Below are 26,611 nucleotides of genomic sequence, written 5' to 3'. Positions count from 1 at the left end.
GAGAGGTTGTGCTATTACCCTCATTTTACAGATGTGTAAACTGAGGCGTAGAAAGGCTGAATGACCTCTCCCTGCCTCACTTCTGGGTCCTTGGCCACTTCTTGCCTCTGCACGTGTTTTTTTTCCTTTCCCTTAGGCAGGGATAGAAAAAGGGCATCTATGTTGTCTTCTGGGGCCTGTAGTGAGAGTAGTGCATTCTATTAATTATGATTGGTTTTACTGTCATGGCTCCTAAAAATGATGGGCCAGCAGGGACTACTGCAGTACCAAGGTTTCCCATTTCCCCCATGGGCCTGATCCTAGGGTAGCAGCTTCCCATTCCTCTGCGGTGGTGCCTGCAGCTACAGATTTAATTTAAAAATTTCTAGTAGCCACTGTGCAGTACAGTTTCAAACTCCTAGGTTCAAGTGACCTTCCTGCCTTAGCCTCCCAAGTAGCTGGTACTGCAGGTGCACGCCACTGTGCCCAGCAAAATTAATTTTCATAATAGCGTTTAATCCCTTATATCTAAAATATTATTATTATTATTTTTGGAGACAGGGTCTCACTCCTGTTGCCCAGACAGGAGTACAGTAGTGTGATCACAGCTCACTGCAGCCTTGACTTCCTAGGTTCAGGTTATTCTGTCATTTCAGCCTCCCAAGTAGTTGGGTCTACAGGCATGTGCCACCATGCGTGGCTGATTTTTTTTGTATTTTTTGTAGAGACCAGGTTTTGCCATGTTGCCCAGGCTGGTCTTGAACTCCTGGCCTCAAGCAATCCACCCACCTCAGCCTCTCAAAAGTGTTGGAATTACAGGCGTGAGCCACTGCACCTGGCCCTTCCAAAATACTGTTTCATCAAGTAATCAGTATAAAAGTTATTAATGAGATATTTTACATTCTTTCTTGATGGCAAGTCTTCAAAATCTGGTATGTTATATGTATAGCACATCTCAATTTGGACTAGCCACATTTCAATGCCCAGTATCCTTGTATAACTAGTGGTTACTGTATTGGACACCTCAGTTCTTTTTTTTTTTTTTTTTGAGATGGAGTCTTGCTCAGTCGCCCAAGCAGGAGTGCAGTGGTGCAATCTTGGGTCACTGCAACCTCTGACTCCTTGATTCAGGTGATTCTCCTGCCTCAGCCTCCTGAGTAGCTGGGACTACAGGCTTGCACCACCATATCGGGCTAATTTTTTTTTTTCTTTGTATTTTTCACCATGTTGGCTGGGGTGCTCTCAAACTCCTGACCTCAAGTTATCCTCTGGCCTTGGCCTCCCAAAGTGCTGAGATTACAGGCATGAGTCACTGCGCCCAGCCCGGACACCTCAATTTTAGAATATACCCATTTGAAACCTTTGAACTCAGTTAGGTGTACTGATTTGATCTACTGTCATTGAGGGTGGTCTTGAGCTGATTTTGCTTTGTAATATTATTGCTAGTTATTAGACAAGTTCTGGCTTCCTGCCTAGATTTTTCTATGCTAACTTGGCAGGTCCAAGAGTAATTCTCAGGGTCCCAGACGAAGCCAATATCTACATTTATTATGTTCACAATTTTCTCTTTTGACTAAAAAACAGGATTGACCTCAGATTTTTTTTTTTTTTTTTTTTTTTTGGTCACATCTGTCAATTTGAGTTGCTGCCAATAAAAAGATAATATTCAGGCAAGTTCCAGTCTTGTTTAGTTATAAGAAATTTTGTTACAACAAGGTTGACGTAAGTATTCAGTAAGCATTCTATTATGATATTTCCTAGGGTTTGTGAAATTTAGATTACATTAAAAAAAGTCAAACGTTATGATGTTTTTGGTTATTCCAAGTATTTCTGGAGTTTCTACTGTGTGCCAAATATTGTTCATTCAATGGATTAATATTTGTTGAACTTTTTTTTTTTCTGAGATGGAGTCTTGCTCTGTTGCCCAGGCTGGAGTACAGTGGCGTGATCTCGGCTCGCTGCAACCTCTGCCTCCTGGGTTCAAGTGATTCTGCTGCCCCAGCTTCCCGAGTAGCTGGGACTACAGGCACCTGCCACCATGCCTGGCTAACAGAATGCCCTTTTAATGCAGACTTTAAAAGTGATAAAAAGGGTTGCTGTATCTTTTACTTCTTAAGTCTTTCTCTCCTTGCGTGGTAGTGGGATGTCCTCAGATTATGGTTACTGAAAGAAAGTTATCTTAGAAGGAGGTTTTTTATCAACTTTGTGAGTATGATTTCATTGGAACTGGTCTTGACTTTAGGAAGATCTGGCTCTGAGATCAAGGTTCTGGCTGTGGGGAGTGGAGACCTTGTGGAGAAACAGTTATTCTTGTACACTGATAGTGGGAGTATAAGTTGCTACAATTTTTTGGTAGATAATTTGGCAGTGTCTAATCACAATTAAAATGTGATTTTAAGCAAGTCTAGCAATCCTGCTTCTGACAATAATTTCTAGAACAATGCTAACTCATGTGTATTGCAGCACTGTTTGTAAAGATGAAAAGTTAAAATAGGATCATATAAATAATATACTGTATATTTGTTTCCTGTTCCTATAGTGTAATAATTTCCTATTTGCTATAACAAATTACCACAACCTTAGTGTCTTAAAACAACACAAATTTATTATTTTATAATTCTGGAAGTCTGAAGACCTAAAATTAGGATTTCAGCAGGACTGTTCCTTCTGGAAGCTTTAGGAGAGAATCTGTTTTCTTTCCTTTTCTAGCTTCTAAAGAATGCATGCATTTCTTGACCTGTGGCCCCTTCCTCCATCTTTAAGGCCAACAGCATAGTATCTTCACATCTCTCTCATCCTCTCTCTGATCTCTGCTTCCTTCTCCCTGACCGTGACCTTTTGCTCCCAGTGTCACATCTCCTATTCTGATCCTCCTGTCTCCCTCTTACAAGAACTCTTGTGATTACATCATACTTGGATAATCCAGGATAACCACCCTAGTCAGGATCCTTAATTTAATCATTTCTGCAGAGTTCCTTTTGCCATGTAAGGTAGCATATTCACAGCATCTGAGAATTAGGATCTAGACATCTTTGGGGGGGCATTATTCAGCCTGTCACACTCCATAGTACTGTGCAGCCAATAAAAAAACTGTGTGTACTGACACAGGAAGATTTCACTGATAAAACAAGAGGATTGGCCAGGAGTGGTGGCTCACACCCATAATCCCAGCACTTCGGGAGGCCAAGGCAGATGGATTACTTGAGGTCAGGAGTTTGAGACCAGCCTGACCAAAATGTTGAAACCCCATCTCTACTAAAAATGCAAAAATTAGCTGGGCCTGGTGGTACATGCCTGTAATCCCAGCTACTTGGGAGGCTGAGGCAGGAGGATTGCTTGAACCAGGGAGGCAGAGGTTGCAGTGAGCCAAGATTGTGCTATTCCATTCTAGCCTGGGCAACAAGAGCAAAACTCCATCTCAAAAAAATAAAATGAAAAAAAGAAGATTGCTTGTGAATGGGGAAAAAAGCAAGTTGCCAAACAGTATAGTATGATCCCTTTTTGTATGTTTTTGAATTTTAATTTTTTATTTTTGCCCACCCTCCTGACCCCTTTGCGTGTTTTTGTTTAAAAAGAAGTAAGCATTGTGTGTATGTGTTTCTATACACATAGAAAAGATCTGGAAGAATGCACACTAAACATTTGGGTAGTGGTTACTTCTGAGAACACAAGGATGTGTTGAGATGACTTTAAACTGTATAATTCTTCTGTACAGTAAATGTGTTTGTTTATTGTGATTTTATTTATTTATTTATTTTTGAGATGGAGTCTCACTGTGTCGCCTGGGCTGGAGTGCAGTGGCGCGATCTTGGCTCACTGCGACCTCTGCCTCCCGGGTTCAAAACAACTCTCCTGCCTCAGCTTCCCAAGTAGCTGGGATTACAGGCGGCTGCCACTACGCCTAGCTAATTTTTTGTAGTTTTAGTTGAGATGGGGTTTCACCATGTTGGCCAGGCTGGTCTCGAATTCCTGACCTTGTGATTTGCCCGCCTCAGCCTCCCAAAGTGCTGGGATTATAGGCGTGAGCCACCGCGCCCAGCCCTGTAATTTTATTTTTATGAAAGTATATGTGCAGAGTTCTGACTTATAAGTGGGAGCTGAACAGTGGTTATACATGGATATACAGAGGGTAATAATAGGGAGGGTGGGAGAAGGGCAAGGGTTGAAAAATTCCCTGTTGGGTACAGTGTTCACTATTCAGGTGATGGGCACATTAAAAGGCCAGACTTCACCATTATGCAATATATACATGTAACAAACTGCACTCGTACACCCTGAATCTATAAAAAATAAAAACTTTTTTGGCAGGGCACTGTGGCTCACGCTTGTAGTCTCAGAATTTTGGGAGGCCGAGGCTGGCGGATCATTTGGTCAGGAGATCGAGACCATTGTGGCTAACACGGTGAAACCCCGTCTCTACTAAAAATACAAAAAACTAGCCGGGCGAGGTGGCGGGCGCCTGTAGTCCCAGCTACTCGTGAGGCTGAGGCAGGAGAATGACGTAAACCCGGGAGGCGGAGCTTGCAGTGAGCCGAGATCGCGCCTCTGCACTCCAGCCTGGGCGACAGAGCGAGACTCGGAAGAAAAAAATTATACGTGCGCATAGTTGAAAAAGTAAAAAATGTAAGCCTTCTGATGAAAATCCTATAGTCAGTTGTGTTATTTCTTCCCACCCCAGAACCCTCTTTCCCAGAGGTCTCCATTTTATGAATCTTTTAGGTCTTTATATTTCTAAATAACAAATGTATGCTATTTCTTGATTTTTTTCCACATCAGATACCTTTTGACTTTCTACTTATGAAGATGAGGCTTCAGCTGTTTTTCCCTCACCATTTATCTTTTCAGTATGATTACACTGAAAATTTTGCTCTACATTACACCCCAGAAACTGTTATTCTTAGCTAATCCACGTCTGTACCACAAAGGAAATGTGCGTGTGTGTGTAAAGGGAAAACTATACAAGGGACATGTATACCTTTATGGTATAGTTTTTTTCTCCCTTCTGAAAAATAGTCTAGTTTTTTCTTTTCTTAGTCTTCTTGTATCCGTCATTAACCCATCCCAAACTCTCCACTGGCATTCATTCTCTTCTTGGGAGACTTACCAGCCTGTCTTTTCCTTGGAGACCTCTTTCCTGGAATTGTGTTCTCTGGCTCCCATCTGGGTTTGCTTTCTATGCCTGTGTCACAGTTGTTGTCTTGGGGTCTCCCTTCACCATCATTTTGGGTACTCTCTCCTATTCTGTTTATGTTGGATCCTTTATTTCCCGAAGGCCTTGATTATTCTTTCTGGTTTACTCTTGGTTTTGGTGGAACGTGTCATCTAGTGGGTTTCTGAAAAAGGGGTATATGGGAAATACATATATGGATATAATATTTGAAAATATCATTTAAAAAAAAATAAAGGGGAAAATAACTCCATTAGGTAAAATGGGCATGGGGGAAAAATCCAAATATACCAGAGTTCACGTAATGATTTTTCTGTTCAAAGGAATTACACTGGGAGACACTAAACTTAAATCGTTGGAGGACATGCCCTTTATATCCCAGCAGATTCCCAGTGTTCTCCAACTTAGGACACAGGAAGAATTGAGAATAAGGGTCGGATTTTAAGATCAAAACTAGGGTTCTTTGGTAAATGTTTTTACTTTTCACTTACTTCCTCTGCAAAATGGAGACAATAGTGATCTTGTTAAGGCACTTTAGATAAAATGAGACAATACAGATAAAGAGCAAGATGCTAGGGACTGTTTTTATTATTATTGAAATTGTTTTCTTATGAGACTGTAGGCAACTAAATTTGGAATATTTTCATACATGTACACATGATTATAATATGCTAAATTTTACTTGAAGTCATATTTTACATACTTTTACTATGAGAAATGCTTTCAATATCTAATGTACATTAAAGACTTTATCACCTTATCTGTAACCTAATTTTGAAAAAATGCTTTTTAATAAAAGTTTTAATATTGCATTAGTAATATATGCTTGCTATAAAAAATGAAAACTTAGAAAAAAGTAGAAAAAAGGGAAAATTCATAATTTCCATTAACATGGTGTATTGTTTCCAAGTTTTTTTTTTTTTTTTTTTTTTAATTGTTTCTTTCTTTTTTCTTTTGAGACGGAGTTTTGCTCTTGTTGCCCAGGCTGGAGTGCAAAGGGGCAATCTCGGCTCACTGCAACCTCCACCTCCCGGGTTCAAGTGATTCTTCTGCCTCAGCCTCCTGAGTGGCTGGGATTACAGGCGTCAGCCACCACACCCAGCTAATTCTTTTCTTAATTATTATTATTTTTAGTAGAGACGGGGTTTCACTGTGTTGGCGAGGCTGGTCTTGAACTCCTTACCTCAGGTGATTCACCTGCCTCGGGCTCCCAAAGTGCTAGGATTACAGGCATGAGCCATCATGCTCGAACCCAAGTGTTTTTCTGTTAAGATCATGGTATATATACAACTTAGAGTCCTGATTCTTAAACTGTTACATACTGTTTGTAAATATTTTCAAATGAATATATATAGTATTATTTTAAAAATATTTTTATCTTTTAGAGATCTGTACTGAAATATTTAGAGATAATATGGTATAATGTCTAACACTTGCTTCAAAAGAGTGGGTGGAGGTGGGAAATGAGTCGGCCATAAATTGATAATATTTAAACTAAATGTTGGCTATGTGGAAGTTTATTATACGACAGTCTACTTTATATATATTACAAATTTTCCATAATGTAAAATAAATAAATCACTACAGTATTCCATTATGACATATCTTTTTTTTTTTTTTGAGATGGAGTCTTGCTCTGTCGCCCAGGCTGGAGTGCCGTGGCGCAATCTTGGCTCACTGCAACCTCCGCCTCCCGGGTTCAAGTGATTCTCCTGCCTCAGCCTCCCAAGAAGCTAGGACTACAGGCGCCCGCCACCATGCCTGGCTAATTTTTTGTATTTTTTTAGTAGAGACAGGGTTTCGCCATGTTAGCCAGGATGGTCTCGATCTCCTGACTTCGTGATCCACCCGCCTTGGCCTCCCAAAGTGCTGGGATTACAGGCGTGAGCCACCGCGCCCAGCCTGGCATATCTTAATGTCTTTAATCATTGTTTGTAGTTGTTTTTTTCCTTATTTTAAATAGCATTAGCATTAATATATTTAGGTTTTTGAAAAGTTTCCTTATGATGGTTTTATATGAGTAGAATTACTAGTCAGAGTATGAACATTTTAAAGACTTTGGATGTGTGTGTAGGATGTGTGTGTAATACAAAAAGTGGAGAAAATCTTTAGGAGATTTATATTGGATTTATAATTGTACTTATTGAGCATAAGAATTATATAAAAAGTTTATTTTAAAGTTTTAATGTGAGTAAAGGCTTATTAAATATAATAGGTGTAAACATTTTTAAAATTCATACTCTTTTAGAGTGTTAGTAACCACTCACGTGGAACTAGTACTTTATGATTTTATAGAGCTTTCATGTCCAGTAGATGCCATAATCCTCACAACCACTCTATAAGCTGTAAATTACAGAAAAATTCAAAACAAAATACTCTAAGCTTTAACATGTAATTATTGGTAGTAATTCCTGTTACCACTAGATGGCTCTCTTGGTGTGTCCTTTTGAGCAAAAGTAGCTAGTTCGTATAATAGATTTATTATTAACATACATTTTTTTTCTTTTCTTTTTTTTTTTTTTTTTTTGAGAGGGAGTCTGGCTCTGTTGCCCAGACTGGAGTGCAGTGGTGCAATCTCAGCTCACTGCAGCTTCTGCCTCTCAGGTTCAAGCGATTCTCCTGCCTCAGCCTCCTGAGTAGCTGGGACTCCAGGTGCGTGCCACCACACCAGGCTAATTTTTTGTATTTTTAGTAGAGACGGGGTTTCACCATATTGGCCAGGATGATCTTGATCTCCTGACCTCGTGATCCACCTGCCTCGGCCTCCCAAAGTGCTGGGATTACAGGCGTGAGCCACCACGCCCAGCCTTAACATACATTTTAATTGGAGTAAAGAACTTATTTGCCACACCACAAAAGCAATATATTTTTGTTGTTAAACTAAATGATTAAAAAAAAACTAGCACTTTATCTCTGAGGATTTTTGTTTGTTTGTTTTTGAAGCAATCTTGCTCTGTTGCCCAGGCTGGAGTGCAGTGGAGCAATCTCGGCTCACTACAACCTCTGCCTCACGGGTTCAGGGATTCTCCTGCCTCAGCTAGCTAAGTAGCTGGGACCACACCAGGCTAATTTTTGTGTTTTTTTTAGTAGAGATGGGTGGGGTTTCACCATGTTAGCTAGGCTGGTCTCAAACTCCTGGCCTCAAGTGATCTTCCCTTTTCGGCCTCCCAAAGTGCTAGGATTACAGGCTTGAGTCACTGCACCCATCCAGGATTTTAAAATATAAATATTGAACTGAGTAAATTAGTGACTTGACCTGGAGCTATGTTCCCCTTGGTCAGTGTAGTTATGTTATTACAATTGAGTTCCTCTAAGGGTCAAAAACTACGATGAGTGTGTGTGGTCCCTGTTAGGTGAGACAGAGTGAAAATGCTACGATTTTGTTGTTTTCATTATTTAAAACTACTAATTATCTTGACAAGAAAATCAGAGCACCTTTGATTTTTGTCTTGCTTGATCTTATGTGTATTTTCTTCCATTTATTTCAATCTTATTAGATCCATTGCCACCTTTTTATAATAAATATTTTGTATTGCCCCTTCTGCTAACTTTAAATGAAAATCATCGTTGCTGGGTGCAGTGGCTCATGCCTATAGTCCCAGCACTTTGGGAGGCTGCAGTAGGCAGATCACTTGAGCCCAGGGGTTCAAGACAAGCCTGAGCAACGTGGCAAAAACTCATCTCTACAAAAAATACAAAAATCAGCCAGGTGTGATGGTGCACTCTTGTAGTTGCAGCTACTCGGGAGGCTGAGGCGGGAGGATTAGTTGAGCCTGGGAGGTCGAGTCTGTCGTGAGCTGTGATCTCGCCACTGTACTCCAGCCTGGGCTACAGAGAGAGTCTCTATCTCAAAAGAAAAGAAAGAAAATCATAGTTAATGCTACTGATCTGCATGATTTCAAAAAAATCATGTTTTGATTATAATATAAAGGATAATTTGAAAAGAAGCAATTTATAATAAAATGTGTATTAAAATACGTAAATACTTGAGCACACTGCATTAGATGTCACAGTGAGTTAGTAAAATGCTTATGCTGGCACATAAAATCACTGTGAATGTGATAGCTGAACAAGCTGATTGATATATGATATTGGTGATGCACATGCCAAAGTGGCATTGACATGATTTTCCAAAATGACAAACAACTCTTAGTAAATTTCTGAACAAAACAAATAGATTTATAGTACGGCTGCATTCTAGAATATTTGGAACACATTAACACTGTGGAAAAAATACATTTTGTTTACATGTTAGATTCCAGCCTTAGATATGTTTTCAGTGGAATCTTTGAAAATTATCCAGAACATGTGACAATTCTTTGTTCTACAGGACTATTCCCTCCTTTGCTGGACCTCTCGTATCCATGGCGCTTGCCCATTAAATGCTAGCAGAGCGTCGGCACCTTCAGTCCCCAAAATGCCGCCATAAACATACAAAGGGCTCTCAAGGGGGCAGTGCTGCTGCCAGTGAGAACCACTGATTTCCAAGAATCCATCTCATTAATCTACCATAGGGCTGTATTGCTCATGGAAATTTCAAACCAGAGTAACTTAAGTGTATTTGGTCCTAAACTGTGATATGTTTTGAATAATTAGGACAATTGAATAATTATGGACAAAGTTGATTTGTTCAAATGCTTCATGATTTTATTATAATTCATGTAAGCAGATATATGATTGATATTTTAAGTTCCCAACATTCTACATTTTCTTTATTTTTTTCCTGCTCATCCCATCTAGTAAGTCAGGAACATAAAACTTTCCTTAATGTTATCATTTGCTTAGTTGACAGTCATACAATGTAATTTGTCCCTTTGAAAAAAACATTTTTGAAATTAGGTAATATAGTAATGTTATAGAAACTTTGTAAAATGAAGACAAAATTTCCCATAATCATTCCATCCTAAACAATTGTTAATATTTTTCAGTGTTTTATACTTTATATGCGTATTTTGACAAAAAAGTTTTATATCTTTTCATAATGTGGCATAAATTTTTTGTTGTTTATATAGCTTCAAAACTATTAGGTTAAATTACTGCATTTTGTTCCTTTCGATTCTACAATTCGATCATTTTCCTACCTTTAGATTGGTCACATAAGAATTATATATAATATATATGTGTATGCATATATAATCTTTACTGATAGATCTGTTTCAATATATCTTTCCTTTAGAATAGATTCTTAGAAGTGGGATCACTTACTGGGTCAATGGACTCAGATATTTTTGTAACTTGTTAAATTTGCCAAGTTGACTAAAAAATAAAGCTGATCCACTTATATTACTATCAGCATATCTGAGTTGTCAATATATCAAAGTATCAGTTTCACCTAATTCTTGGCTGCATCAGTAATTACTTTAAAATTATTTACTTTATGTTAACCTGATTAGCAGTGACACTGAGCATTTTTTGCCCTTGTGAATTATTTCTATTTTCTTTTCTGTAAAATGTATGGCCTGTCTTTTAACTATTGATGTGTTGGCTCCTTGCTGTTTATTTCCCGCCCCTTTTCATTTTGAGTCAAGTCTTTTAAATAAGTAAAACATGACTGTTTCTTCTAGTCATTTTTGTGGTAAATATATTTCTTTGCCATTTCTTATTTTATTTTATTTTATTTTAATAGTATAGAAAATACTATGTGTTATCAAAGAAAGAACATAAGATAGAGAGTCAAAAATCAGGGTTCTGGACAGAGATACTTATAGTACTTGTTATATTTGACAAAGGACTCATATCCAGAACATATGTGAGAATGCTTACAAATCAATAAGAAAAAGACAGACAACCCAGTTTCAAAAAATGGGGAAAAGCCCTAAACTGGCACTTCACAAAAGATACTCAGATATCTAAACCATTTGGCAGTATGTATGCTGAATGAATGCAAACTGATTTTATATTACCTGCGTAAAACCTATTTAAAAATGTTTATTTTTGGAAAGATATATTTCATCGTAAAGCCAAATTTATATCATTCAGAGTATAGGTGCTATATTTGTTAGTGTGACCAGTTCAGATTTTACCGTACTTCTGTAGGAGAGAGGTCAGTTTCTTTTTGCTTTATTTTGCCGTTTAATAGGAAATTATTTTTGCAGGTTTCTTGCCTGTTGAATATGATGTTAATTTTTACTGTCCAGCAGTTACATATTATTTGGAAAAAATGCCTCATTGGAGATCAGTAATCTCTATAGATCTTAGTGACTTTAAGCAGGATTGAGGAATATCTTGGCTTTCAGTGACTCCATCAAGGTTATGAGAGAATAGGAGAAAAAAAGGAAAGGAAATCAGAAATGCAAGGATGAAAATGTTGCAAGTATCACAGAGAAGTGTATTAAAAAAAATCCCATATAAATCCCACAAGTACATGTGGTTGTTTTTCCTATTCTGTACTCCAGAATATAATATAGTTTTTTTTTTTTTTTTTTTTTTTTGGAGATGGAATCTCACTCTTATGCCCAGACTGGATTGAATTTTTCTTTTTTTCTTTTTTTTTTTTTTTTTTGAGACGGAGTCTCACTGTGTCTCCCAGGCTGGAGTGCAGTGGCGCGATCTCGGCTCACTGCAAGCTCCGCCCCCCGGGTTCACGCCATTCTCCCGCCTCAGCCTCCCAAGTAGCTGGGACTACAGGCGCCCGCTACCGCGCCCGGCTAATTTTTTGTATTTTTAGTAGAGACGAGGTTTCACCATGTTAGCCAGGATAGTCTCGATCTCCTGACCTTGTGATCCACCCGCCTCGGCCTCCCAAAGTGCTGGGATTACAGGCTTGAGCCACCGCGCCCGGCCAGGATTGAATTTTTCGTAGAGACAGGGTTTCACCCTGTTGGCCAGGCTGGTCTCGAACTCCTGACCTCAAGTGATTCGCCCACCTCGGCCTCCCAGAGTAGTGGGATTACAGGTGTGAGCTGCTGTGCCTGACCATAATATAGATTATTTTTATCCTTACAAATGAAACAATTCTAAGAAATTCTTTCCTGCCTTGTGATGAAGGCCTGTTTGGGATATGTATATCTCACCTAATTATTGTGCAAGCCTCCAAGTGTTAGTATCTGTCCCTGGTTACCTCTTTTGTGCTTGATTATTCCCATCTTACCTAATTCACTAAAAATTATAGGCATAATTCTGTTTATTTTCATGGACAGCTTTTCTTATAATCACCCCTTTTAGATTTCTTGACAGCCCTTTTAATGATGTAGAACATTTCAGTTCTTCCTGGCAGAAATAACTTTTTCAAGCCCCATTTGCCAACTTCCTTCTCACACATACACTCCTTTCTCTTCCTTATTGAGTGCAGGTTGAGTATCCCTTATCTGAAATACTTAGTCCAGAAGTATTTCAGATTTTGGGTTTTTTCAGATTTTGGAATATTTCCATTAATACTTACTGGTTCAGCATCCCTAATGCAAAAATGCAAAATCTGAAATGCTCCAATGAGCATTCCTTTGATGCTTAAAAAGTTTCAGATTTCAAATTTTTGGATTAGGGATACTCAACCTGTAATAATTGTTCATACCAGGTAGAGATACACTGATCAACCTGCCATTACTCTTTATAACTTATTTCCTCTTGACTACTTACCTAACCCTCAGAGTATATACTTTTTTTGAGATAAATTTATACCCCAGGCACATTTTTTCATTGTAAATCTCAGGGGTTCCATATTTCCTTTCCCTACAGGCCCAAAATTCTGCTTTTCCTTATTTACGATACTGTGTAACGTAATTGAGTAATCTTCCAGCTGGATAGTCTTTCTGGGTTTGGAAACTCTCTTCTGAGAACTGTCATCCCTTGAATTTGAATGTTTGTGATACATTCAAATCTTAATTTACCTATATTCTACTATCATAATCTTTTTTTCTGACATGTATTTCAATATTTCTTATTCAAGAAGACACAAATACTTACACACCCATGCACACCTCACATCCCAGGCTGGGACATTAGCCTTTTCAGATATATTAAATTCAAGACACAAGATACTCTTTCCTGGTTTTTTTTTTTTTTTTTTTTTTTTTGAGACAGAGTTTACTTTGTCACCCAGGCTAGAGTGCAGTGGTGCGATCTCGGCTCACTGCAACCTCTGCCTCCTGGGTTCAAGTGATTCTTGTGCCTCAGCCTCCTGAGGAGCTGGGACTATAGGTGTGAGCCCCCACACCCAGCCAATTTTTTATTTTTAGTAGAGATAGGGTTTTACCATGTTGTCCAGGCTGGTCTCGAACTCCTGGCCTCAAGTGATCCACCTGCCTCAGCCTCACAAACTGCTGGGATTACAGGGGTATGTCATCATACCTGGCCTCTAGCCTCTAATGAGACAGATAGTCTATTCATAATACTATTACTCTCTTTTTAGTATTTTCATAGAATGTGAATTATTTACTTTCTGCAAGAACTTAAATATACATTCATGTAGGAGGGCAGAAAATTTGTATTTTAAAATTTTGAACATATTTACTATTGCAAAATAATTTATGGTAAGTTTAGTTTAATTTGCACCAACAACAGATGATAATATCTTGCACTTTATTTACTTTTATGAAAAATTTTATTGCTGCAAACCCTCCAGTGAAAACAATTAGTTGCCAGTTTTAAATTTTAGACCAGCTTGGCTGGGCGTGGTGGCTCATGCCTGTAATCCCACCACTTTGGGAGACCAAAGCCGGCAGATCATTTGAGGTCAGGAGTTTGAGACCAGCCTGGCTAACATGGTGAAACCCTGTCTCTATTGAAAATAGAAAAATTAGCTGGGTGTGGTGGTGCATGCCTGTAGTCCAAGCTACTTGGGAGGCTGAGGCAGGAGAATCGCTTGAACCCAGGAGGCGGAGGTTGCAGTGAGCCAACACCGTGCCACCGCACTCCAGCCTGGGTGACAGGCCGAGACTCTGTGTCAAAAATAAATAAATAAATAAATAAATAAAAATTTAGACCAGCTTTTCTCTGCTACTTACCTCTTCTTTTACCAGATGTATTTGGAGAATTTAAACTACTTTTATTCTAAGTAAAAACTTAATGAGAAAGAAAAGTGGATTCTAAAATCCAATATAAATTGCTTTTGTATGATCTGTAATTTTGTATTAACCATGGCACACTCTTTTGAAGGGATAATTGAGAATTGACTTATTAATAAAGACAGGGAGGGAAAATGTCATGTCATAATGTATAAATGGAGATTTTGATGTTCAGTTCATCTATGTTTTGTTTAGATGTCCCTGGTAGATTTGGGAAAGAAGCTTTTAGAAGCGGCACGAGCAGGTCAAGATGATGAAGTTCGTATTTTGATGGCAAATGGAGCTCCTTTTACTACAGACTGGGTAAAGAATGATTTTAATGTTGTGTGTTTTTTTTCCTTCTCATTTTTGAGTTTTTGCAGAGAAAAATGTAGTCAGGATTGTGTTTACAAGTGATAAATTATTTTTTTTTTGCAAATTCGTTTATTATTTTTGAATTATAACTGTCCTAAAAGAAGTGGTTTATATTATTTTCTTTGATACTGGATAACCTTATCCAAATATTTCATCCACAAAGATTTTTTCTTTCAAACTTTGGAGTGCATTAATGTGGCATGAATATAAACATGTGTCTGCTTGGGATTTAATTTAAAGGCCTTATAAATAGCACAGGTAGAATTTATAATTCAGAAAGATACTGATAAAGATTGGCGTTAGTGTTACAGTCACTCCTAAAAGAAAAACAAGTTTATGTTTCAATTAGTACTTGTAAGACTATTGCGAACATGATCAAAGAGGAAGAAAGGAATGGGAATGAGATCTTGACAACTATAGAAAGAAGGCAGTTGTGGGGAGGGCAAAAAAACATAACTCTTTAATTCTGGGGGCAAATAAAAAAGCATTGTATTGGGGATATGGAATGCTAGGAATCTGAATTAGCCCTCCCGTTGGTAACAACTAAAAATTCCAGATTATTGGTTTTGTTGTTTTCGCCTTCCTTTCTCTTGTTATTTTTACATTTTTCATGAAAAACAAAACAAAATTTTTTATTATAGAAAATTTCAAATATATATCAATCCCTGTAATACTCTTTACCCAACTTCAAAAATTATCAAATCATGATAAATCTTGTTTCCTCTATAACTCCGTCTACTGTATTATTTTTTGTTCTGTGTTATTTTAAAGCAAATTCCAGGGACCATATCATTTTATCCATAAATGTTTCAACTTGTATCTTTAAAGAATAAAGACTTTTTGATTAAATATGTTAAAGAAAATCTTCTTAAGTACACTGCTGAGTTAGAAAGAAAGAGCTAATCAACCTGAAAAACCAAGTGAAGGCTAAAACCCAGAGAAATTTTACCTAGAGAAGATTAGGTGAACTCACACTTGTCTGGTGGGTTTTCCACCTCACTGACTTGGGGTACTAAAGATAAAGACCTGAGACTGTTCATGGAGAGAAGTCTGATAGGAGATCTCTTCTCATAATTCTGGAATTCCAAAGAGCTGCACCTTCAGTGTAAGGTTAAGCAGGAATACCCTGTCCCTCCTCCTGTCTGCTCCTGCCCTTGTCCCTGTTGCCATGATGCTGCAAAGATAATAAGCTGATGTGAACCAAGACATCAAATGGAGAGAGGAAAAAAATCTGATGGTGAGAATTTGGAATCACAAGGCATCCTTTGTACACACTTGCAGCCTGAACTCATAAATACTTGTGTAGTCTAAAAAACTGTAAACTGAGAAATGAGTTTGAAGTGATCTTTGGACTAGGGATTACCCCAGGTTCCTGACAGAAGCAGATGAGTATCCTCTCTGGAGGAACCTGACTTCATCCCAGGCTTCATATCCACAAATGAAATTCAAAGGAAAGTGAACAGTCAGAAATAACTAAACACATGGACACATGCCAGTTTGAACAGTAACCTGCTAAAACAACTGTCAACAGAAGCAGACCTCTAAGGACTTGAGATAAAATTTTAGTAACAGATTAGAAACTGCTAAAGAGAAAATTAGTAAACTGAAAGGTATGAAAAAAGATGATCCAGACTATATCACAGATAAAAATAGATAGAAAATGTAAAAGAGATGTTAGGAATCATGAAGGATCATGTGAGAAAGTCTAATATCTGATCATAGATCCACAAAAAGAGCAAAAATAGGGATGAAATAATTCAAAGAGGTAATTGCTGATAATCTTCCAGAACTGATAAAAGATGGCAGCCCACAGATTTGAGTAGCCTAAGAAATCTCCAGCAGAATCAATTTAAAAACTAATCCATATCTAGATACATCATAGTGATGCTGTAGTACCTCAAGACAAAAAGATCTTTTTTTTTTTTTTTTTTTTTTTTTGAGATGGAGTCTCGTACTGTTGCCTGGGCTGGAGTGAAATGGTGCAATCTCAGCTCACTGCAGCCTCCGCCTCCCAGGTTGAAGTGATTCTCCTGCCTCAGCCTCCCAAGTAGCTGGAATTACAGGCACCTGCCACCATGCCTGGCTAATTTTTTGTATTTTTAGTAGAGTTGGGGTTTCAATATGTTGGCCAGCTGGTCTTGAACTCCTGACCCCGTGATCCACCTGCCTCGGCCTCCCAAAGCCAAAAAGATCTTAAGAAGGATTATTATCCATAATACATAAGGAATTCCCATGGGTTAGCAATAAAAAGATAAGGCAATAGAAGACTGACTTTATATGGTACTTTATCAAGGAGAAAGTTTGATTAATAAACATGAAAAGATACTCAACTACATTAAGATTGAGGCAAATGCAGAGGAAAATCATGAAAAACTATTATATATCCACCAGATTAGCAAAAACAGTTGATCAGTACCAAGGCTTGGTGAGGAGATGGTGGGAACGCTCACATATTTTTGGTGGAAGTGTGGAATTGGTATAATCGTTTTGGAAGACAGTTTGGCAGCACATAGTAAATTTGAAGATGTACATACTGTATGATGTAGCAGTTGGGCTTCTAAGACTATTCCCAAGAGAAATGTGTTCATGTGCCTGAAACATATACAAGACTTCTGTATTTAGCAGCAACATTATTCATAATAACACAAAAACTGGAAACAACCCAAATATTCATCAATACTGGTTAAATTAATTGTGGCTTACTCATTCAATGGAATATTATAGAACACAGAAAATTAGTAAGCTATACTTATATTTATTAACATGGTGAATCTCATGAATATAATATCGAGCAAAAGAAGGCAAGTCACAGAGAAATACATGCAGTATAATTCTGGAGGCTGAGATGGAAGATCGCTTGAGCCCAGGAGTTAGAGGTTACAGTGAGCTACGATTGCTCCACTGCACTCTAGCCTGGGCGACAGAGCAAGAACCTGTCTCTAAAAAAATGCATTAAAAAAAACCCCCAAAAGCTACAAAAACTACATGGCCAGGTGTGGTGGCTCATATCCATAATCCCAGCACTTTGGGAGGCTGAGGGAGGAGGATCGCTAGAGCTCAGGAGTTTGAAGATACAGTGAGCTGTGATCACCCCACTATATTCCAGCCTGAGTGACAGAGTGAGACCCTGTCTCAGAAAACAAAACCAAAAAACCTGCATATATGTATATATATTTTGCATCAATAACCAAGAAGGGAAAGTCTCAGAAGACAAAAATAAAAAAGTAGATCCTAATGTCAAACTGAGCAAAACTCCTGGTTGCTAAATTGGCTGTTGAGATATTTTCATTAAATACTGATATTTAAGAGTATAGAAAAGGTTAAAGAAAAAGTGACAAAGCATGGAGAAAGAAAGGATTGTTTAAGGAATTTATTTGATCTGCTGGGATGACCTTCCCTTGAAAATGTAAGGTTTAGCTGGGTTCATTGGTGTGTGCCTGTAGTCCCAGCTACTCTGGAGGCTGAGGTGGGCAGATTGCTTGAGCCCAGCAGTTCAGAGCTGTAGTGTGTGATAATTGTACCTGTGAATAGCCATTGCACCCCAGCCTGGGCAACACAGTGAAGCCCTGTCTCTAATTAAGCAAACAACAATCAATCAAACAAACAAATAAACAAAAAATATATATATATAGAGAGAGAGATAGGACTAGGGACTTTTATACATATATCCCACTTAATCTCTTCATAACATAGTGAACTTTTTTTTTTTGACATAGAGTCTCGCTCTGTCGCCCAGGCTGGAGTGCAGTGGCGCAATCTCGGCTCACTGCAACCTCTGCCTCCCGGGTTCAAGTGGTTCTCCTGCCTCAGCCTCCTGAGTAGCTGGGATTACAGGCACATGCTACCATGCCCAGCTAATTTCTGTGGTTTTAGCAGAGATAGGGTTTCACCATGTTGGCCGGGCTGGTCTTGAACTCCTGACCTCAAGTGATCCACCTGCCTTGGCCTCCCAAAGTACTGGGATTACAGGTGTGAGCCACCATGTCTGGCCACTGTCTCTTAATTTCTAATGAAATTAATTTTGTTCAGGCAGTTTATCTGATAAAAAATAATGAAGAAAGAAAATTTGAATTAAAGGAAATACTGGATGTTTTTCTTCATTGAGAGTGGGAATTCTTCAAGGCATCTGTGAAGAGGATGTGATAAGCATGAATCTAGTCATGTCTTTTGAGTTTTGAGTTACTACGTAAACAAATAATGTAAAGAAAATCTTTACTATATAAACAGAAGTGTACTAACAATACTGTAAATGTGGATTTTTTTTTTTTTCCTGTGGTACAGTTGGGAACTTCTCCACTTCATCTAGCAGCACAGTATGGTCATTATTCCACCACAGAGGTACTGCTCCGAGCTGGTGTAAGCAGAGATGCCAGAACCAAAGTGGACCGAACACCATTACATATGGCAGCTTCTGAGGGCCATGCCAGCATAGTAGAGGTTTTACTTAAGGTATGTGTTCTCTTTTTGCACTTTGCTTTTAAAAGGCTTTAGAGTTTTATAAGAAGGAGAGGGAACTAGTTTTTGTTAAATGCATACTTAGTATTTTATCTATAGTATTTCATTTTTTGTGTGTATAAGCCCATTAAATGAAAATTATCTTACAGCTTTCATTTCATGAGAGACAAAACTTTCTTTAGGTATATTCTTAGTTAAGTCAACTAATTTATTTCTTGGACCTTGGTCTATCTTATGGTGAGGGACTACAGCGTTTTTTTCTTTTTTCTTTTCTTTTTTTTTTTGAGACAGAGTCTCTCTCTGTCACCCAGGCTGGAGTGCAGTGGCACCATCTCGGCTCACTGCAACCTCCACCTCCCGGGTTCAAACGATTTTCCTGCCTCGGCCTCCTGAGTAGCTGGGACTACAGGCACCCACCACCACGCCTAGCTAATTTTTGTGTTTTTAGTAGAGATGGGATTTCACCATATTGGCCAGACTGGTCTCGAACTCCTGACCTTGTAGAAAATTCTGAAACATAGAGTGATAGATGTTCTGCTTGATCCTTCTTATTCTGGCCTCTAGATCAGCCTATCAAAAAGAAATACAATGGAAGCCATAAATGCAAATCACGTATACTGTAATTCTAAATATTCCAGTAGCTACATTTAAAAAGTAATTCTAATTTTATATTTTATTTAACCCAATATATACAAAGATTATCATTTCAACATGAAATCAGTATAAAAATTATTATTATTATTATTATTTTTCTGAGATGGAGTCTAGCTTTGTTGCCCAGGCTGGAGTGCAGTGGCACGATCTTGGCTCATAGCAACTTCCGCCTCCCAGATTCAAGGAATTCTCCTGCCTCAGTCTCCTGAGTAGCTAGGATTACAGGTGCCTGCTAACCCGCCTGGCTAATTTTTGTATTTTTCGTAGAGATGGAGTTTCACCATGTTGGTCAGGTTGGTCTCTAACTCCTGACCTCAAGTGATCTGCCTGCCTCGGCCTCCCAAAGTGCTGGGATTATAGGGGTGAGCCACCACGCCCAGTCCAGTACAAAAATTATTAATGAGATGTATTACATTCTATTTTTTTGGTATGTTTTTCAATTTCAATGTGTGGTTTGTTTTTTTTTTTTTTTTTTTTGGATGAAGTTTTGCTCTTGTTGCCCAGGCTGGAGTGCAGTGGCGTGATCTTGGCTCACCGAAACCTCTGCCTGCCAGGTTCAAGTGATTCTCTTGCCTCAGCCTCCCGAGTAGCTGGGATTACAGGCATGCACCACCAGGCCCCGCTAATTTTTTGTATTTTTAGTAGAGACAGGGTTGCTCCATGTTGGTCAGGCTGGTCTTGAACTCCCGACCTAAGGTGATCTGCCTGCCTTGGCCTCCCAAAGTGCTGAGATTACAGGCATGAGCCACTGCACCTGGCCTCAGTGTGTGTTTATACATATAGCACATCTCTATTCTGGCTAGCAGCATTTCAGATGCTCAAAAACTACATGTGTCTATTGACTGTCATATTGGACAATATATCTCTAGTTAGCTTACTTTCAGTTCTTTATGGTGCACTGGTTTTCTTTTTATAATTTTTTTTTTATTTTTTCTGGGTTACAGTGGTTTTGAAAGCAAAAGATTTTTTTTGGTGGAAATGAGGAACCAAGGGACCAGCTGCTATACAAACATTAAAGAAGCTTTTAGAGGAATGCTCATAGTTTCCTTCATTTCTTATGCCATTCTAGCTCTTTATGCCCATAGCTGGGTGACTGAAAAAATAATTGCCTCATTCCTAAGAAATTAGAAGGAAAACAGGAAATTCAGCATGAGAGAAAAATGATTAAGTGACAGATTAAGTGGTGATTGTAAGTGACAGATTAAGTGGTGATTGCTGGGACATGTGTATGTGTGTGTGTGTATAAATATATATATATATATTTTTTTTTAATTTTCTTTTTCTTTTTTCTGAGATAGGCTCTCACTCTGTTACCCAGGTTGGAGTGCAGTGGTGCAATCTTGGCTCATTGCAACCTCCGCCTCCCAGGCTCGAGCAATCCTCCCAACTCAGCCTCCTGAGTAGCTGGGATCACAGCTGTGTGCCACCACACCCAGCTAATTTTTTGTATTTATTTATTTATTTGAGATAGCATCTCGCTCTGTTGCCCAGGCTGGAGTGCGGTGGCATGATCTTGGCTCATTGCAACCTCTGCCTCCTGGGTTCCAGTGATTCTCCTGTGTCAGTCTCCCATGTAGCTGGCATTACAGGTGTGTGCCTCCGTGCCTGGCTAATTTTTGTATTTTTAGTAGAGATGGCGTTTCACCATGTTGGCCAGGCTGGTCTCGAACTCCTAACCTCAAGTTATCTGCCTGCCTTAGCCTCCCAAAGTGCTGGGATTACAGATGTTAGCTACCATGTCTGGCCCTTAATTTTTTGTGTTTTTTTGTATTGTAGAGATGGGGTTTTGCCATGTTGCCCAGGCTGGTTTCAAACCCCTGAGCTCAGCCAATCCAACCGCCTCGGCCTCCCAAAGTGTTGGGATTACAGGTGTGAGCCACTGTACCTGGCATGGAACATGTATTTAACATATACAAATAAAGAATTGATTATGTTATTTGTTCTTACTTTAAAGCACAGACTAATAATTTCATATCAGGAATTTTTATATAACATTTCATATGTTAGTAATCTCTTTGAAATATTTTTGTAGCATGGTGCTGATGTCAATGCAAAGGACATGTTAAAGATGACAGCTCTCCATTGGGCCACAGAACACAATCATCAAGAGGTGGTGGAACTTTTAATCAAATATGGTGCTGATGTACACACGCAAAGTAAATTTTGTAAAACTGCATTTGATATTTCAATAGACAATGGAAATGAAGATTTAGCAGAGATATTACAGGTAACTTTTGACTTTTAATTTAAGAACATAAAGAAAAAGAATTATCAGTAGAGGGATCTCTTATATTGTGGATGATTTAAACTATTTCGTTTGTAGCCTTTCATTTTGGGCTTAGTTATTTTGGATAGGCCTTTTTCTCTTTCACTTCCTCTTTGTTTATTACTATTCATTTTCTTGATTATAAGGCCAGTCTTTTCATTAACGTTAGATAAGGTGATTACTTTCTGATTTTTAAGTTTCTAAATTTCCCTGTAGACTTTTTTTTTTTTTGAGCCAGAGTCTTGCTCTGTCACCCAGGCTGGAGTGTAGTGGTACGATCTTGGCTCACTGCAACCTTTGCCTCCTGGGTTCAAGCAATTCTTCTACCTCAGCCTCCTGAGTAGCTGAGACTACAGGTGCATGCTGCCACGCCCGGCTAATTTTTTGTATTTTTAGTAGAGGTGGTGTTTCACCATGTTGCCCAGGCTGGTGTCGAACTCCTGAGCTCAGGTGATCTGCCTGCCTTGGCCTCCCAAACTGCGGGGATTACAGGTGTGAGCCACTGCGCCTGGCCCTAGACATTTTATTCTATTATTTTTGTTGCATTTTGATACTATATGATTTTTCCAGGTCTACTATAAATGACTTTATAAAAATTAAAAAATGTATATATTAGCAACCGTAATAACATCCCTTGAGTGAGTGATGCAGTTTGATTTGTTTCTTTTATTTTTCAACATCCTCAAAAAGATCTGCTGTTTTTGGCTTTTGGGAAGATTTTTCTAGTAACTAACATTACTTCTCTTATTTTCAGCCATATGACATAATATAAATTATCTTCTTTAATTAATGCCTCTTCTTGCCTGTTTGTTCCTGATCCCAGCAGTAGAACTCTTCTTTGCTAAGACTGTCTAACTCCTTTGAGCTTTCACTAGTTACTTAAAAGATGTTTTATGTTCAGGAAAATGAATTCTACCATGCCTCTTTCCATTCCTTTTACTCTTAGGAGTGCAGTTTGGGGGTTGGAGTTGAAGATGGGGAACAATTAATTGAGAAGGACATGCTTTATATATGTGGTATTATGTATTGCCAAATATAGAAGAAATAATTAAATTTCTATAGCTACAGAAATATTTTTTGTTTGTTTGTTTTGGTTTGGTTTTGGTTTTTTTAAGATGGGGGTCTCACTATGTTGCCCATGCTGGTCTCAAATTCCTGGGCTTAAGCACTTCTCCTGCCTCCGCCTCCTGAATAGCTGGGATTACAGGCACCTGCCACCTCAACCGGCTTGATGTCCAGTTGTTCTTTGTTCTGTTAAAAACCTTTTAGATACTCATTTCTCCTCTCCCAGGATTTTGCTGCTTTACCTAGGAGGGGGACTCGGGATATAAATATATACCCATGGTGTGCCCCTACACTGTCAGGGGACCTTAGACATATATTTCCACTTGTACTATGTGATTATTCTTCGAGAATATTCCTTTACATGTGTGTTTGTATTATATGGAGAATTTGTGCTATATGTTCTGGTTATAATTCTGAAAACACTGTGGTCATTTTTTCCCTAGATTGCTATGCAGAACCAAATCAACACAAACCCAGAGAGTCCTGACACTGTGACAATACATGCTGCAACACCACAGTTTATCATTGGACCTGGAGGGGTGGTGAACCTAACAGGTCTGGTATCTTCAGAAAATTCATCCAAGGCAACAGGTATTGAGATGCATATAGGATAGGCTTTGGGATTTTATGCTTTAGTAGGTATTCATCATTTTAAGAAAGGACTGTTGGAGAACAAGGGTAAGATTCTGTCAGCCACCTTGGTTTTCTTTGGCATAACTGGCAAAAAAAATTTTATGAGACAAAACAATCTGAAGAAAGGTGATACTGCAAAATTTACTGCAGTATTACCTTTCAAAAGCTAATGCTATCCAAGCTTTGTTTAAGAGTCAAATAAGGTAAATAGAGTATCAGAAATATGCATTGGATTAAGCTCCTTAGAAATTCAAATCTATTTTCTTTTTTCTTACAGATGAAACGGGTGTATCTGCTGTTCAGTTTGGAAACTCTTCTACATCAGTATTAGCTACATTAGCTGCCTTAGCTGAAGCATCTGCTCCATTGTCCAATTCTTCAGAAACTCCAGGTTAGAAAAGCACGTCTAATGTGTACACTAAAATTGCAGATTCAGGCTGGGTGCAGTGGCTCACACCTGTAATCCTGGCACTTTGGGAGGGTGAGGCGGGTGGATTGCCTGAGGTCAGGAGTTTGAGACCAGCCTGGGCAACATAGTGAAACCCTGTCTCTACTAAAAACACAAAAAATTAGCCAGGCGTGGTGGCACATGCCTGTAATCCCAGCTACTCGGGAGGCTGAGGCAGGAGGATTGCTTGAACCCAGGAGGTGAAGGCTGCAGTGAGCTGAGTTTGCGCCACTGCATTCCAGCCTGGGTAACAGAGCAAGACTCTGTCTCAAAAAAAAAAAGAAAGAAAGAAAACAAAAAAACAGTTGGAGATTCAAATATTTACAAAGGCCAGGAAGACAATAAAAGGCTAAGGTGTGCAGGATTGAGATTACGCCCGGCTGAAGAGTGGGGCAAGGGCAGGGAGTCATCTGTGACTGAGCTCTAACTGATTATAGTCATCAGCCCAGTATTCCCAAATTCTGTTTTTTAATAGGAAGCTGTGAATCTGGATTTTGAAAGAACATTAAATCTTGGTAACTAATTGAAAAACAAAACAAAACTTTTGTGGCTCATAGAAAAAAATGTCCCTGTATCTAAGTTGGCCCTTGATTTACTAGTTTGTGACTTTTTGTTTAAACAACTTACTTTGGCTGGGCATGGTAGCTCACACCTGTAATCCTAGCACTTTGAGAGGCCGAGATAGGTGGATTCCTTGAGCCCGGAACCCTGGGCAACATGCTGAAAGCCCATCTCTACCAAAAAATATAAAAAATTAGTCAGGTGTGGTGGTTGGTGCCTGTGGTCCAGCTGCTCAGGAGGCTGAGGTCAGAGGATCGCTTGAACCTGGGAGTTCAAGACCAGCCTGGCCAACATGTGTCTGAAACCCCGTCTCTACTAAAAATACAAAAATTAGCTGGATGTGGTGGTGTGCCCCTGTAATCCCAGCTACTGGGGAGGCTGAGGCAGGAGAATGGCTTGAACCCAGGAGGCAGAGGTTGCAGTGAGCTGAGATTGTGCCACTGCATCCCAGCCTGGGTGACAGAGCAAGACTCCATCTCAAAAAAAAAAAAAAAAAAAGTAATGGGTGGGCATGGTGGCTCACACCTATAATCCCAGCACTTTGGGAGGCTGAGATGGGTGGATCACGTGAGGTCAGGAGTTCAAGACAAGCTTGGCCAACATGATGAAACTCCATCTCTACTAAAAATACAAAAATTAGCCGGATGTGGTGGCATGTGCCTGTAATCCCAGCTACTCAGGAGGCTGAGACAGGAGAATCGCTTGAACCTTGGAGGTGGAGATTGCAGTGAGCCAAGATTGTACCACTGTGCTCCAACCTGGGTAAGACAGGGAGACTCTGTCTCAAAAAAAAAATAAAAAAATAAAAAAATAAAAAATAAATAAAAGTTTAAGTATGTTATCACCAGAGTAAACAACTCAAAGCTCAATTTGCACATACTCAGGCAAAGCCAAATCTGCCACAAATTATTTCTCCGACTTCTGGCTATCCAGTTTCTTTAAAATCAATTGTCAGACTCATCCTGATTCTCGAAATGTTTATATATATCTTTTCAAGGGCTTGTTAGAATCTGGAAAATACAGTAGTGGTACCTCCATTTTATATATAATGAAACTGGTTTGTGGAAGTTGAATAATTTTATCAAAGGGCATGTGGCTATTAAGTAGAGAAAGGAGGATTATGCTCAAAGTCTGACTGATTCTCAAGGTATGTGTCTGTGACCACTATCATGTACCATCTGTCTTATGCAGCTTATTCACATGGTCTGTGGGCTCTTTTAGAATGTTTATAATTTGGTTTGTGATATTTGAATTACACAATATTGAATTATTTGTGTAATTTTCATTTTACCTTATTTCAAGCAAAAGCGTCACTATTACTTTTGGGATGTATCTGTTTCTGTAGCTTTTTCTAGTAATAGGTAGTCTGTTGAAATAAGTGTTCTGCTACTTTCTTGTCCTTTTAAAATGATGTTGGCCAAAATATAGTGTAAGCTCCATCAGTACACTGATTGTTACTGCTCATATTCTTTTCTTTTACTAGCTAAGTGGTACAATAAACATTTTTCCTGGGTAGAAAACAGCCAGAATGTAGCAGCAGATGGACTGTATTTTAAATGGAAACTAGCTGGTTGGCATGGTCCTATATATAAAGAGAAGGGAATTGTGGTAGTCCAGGGTACCATGCCATTTCACTCAGGAATTATGGCTTTAGATAGCACCTTCATGTCTCTTCATTTTGGAATGACTTGCAAAATGGAAATGATTTCCATTTGGAAGTCAGTGGAATTAACTTTCCATTAGAAAATGGAAATGACGTTAGTACCATTTTTGACATATACCACACATATTAATGGTAGTCCCATGAGAACCTTAGAATGTCTATTATAATATTTTCATTGAGAAACCAAATGATACCTCTGTCTTTTCTTGACGTTCTAGCAAATATAACAGCAGGTTGTCAGTGCTGGATGATTAAAATAGCTCATTGAATTACTATTGTTGTTCAGTGGAAAGAGATTACTTTTAGCTGGAGTTGGGGGTGGGTGTGGTGGAGGGGAATGTGTTGAGTTATGCTGTAAAGAATG

The 26,611-nt window shown here is 38.8% G+C and overlaps 1 protein-coding gene across 6 annotated transcripts in view; it reads left to right on the top strand.

Moving 5' to 3' along the window:
- Positions 1 to 26,611, top strand: part of GABPB1 (GA binding protein transcription factor subunit beta 1) — a 77,465-nt gene that overhangs the window by 32,602 nt on the left and 18,252 nt on the right. For 3 of the 6 annotated variants that reach the window (XM_025390011.1, XM_025390013.1, XM_025390012.1), the window contains 5 exons: positions 14,344 to 14,451; positions 18,784 to 18,951; positions 21,644 to 21,838; positions 23,386 to 23,497; positions 23,853 to 23,966. In XM_025390011.1, coding sequence (XP_025245796.1) covers positions 14,344 to 14,451; positions 18,784 to 18,951; positions 21,644 to 21,838; positions 23,386 to 23,497; positions 23,853 to 23,966 — 697 coding nt within the window. Of the gene's footprint in view, positions 1 to 14,343; positions 14,452 to 18,783; positions 18,952 to 21,643; positions 21,839 to 23,385; positions 23,534 to 23,852; positions 23,967 to 26,611 lie in introns of all 6 variants that reach the window. The other 3 variants (XM_025390010.1, XM_025390009.1, XM_025390014.1) reach the window with 2 other exon arrangements.

The sequence above is a fragment of the Theropithecus gelada genome, chromosome 7a, assembly GCF_003255815.1.
Source record: "Theropithecus gelada isolate Dixy chromosome 7a, Tgel_1.0, whole genome shotgun sequence".
NCBI lineage: Eukaryota > Metazoa > Chordata > Mammalia > Primates > Cercopithecidae > Theropithecus > Theropithecus gelada.
Note: the sequence above shows the minus strand (reverse complement) of the source record. Positions and strands in the feature narration are given on the sequence as shown.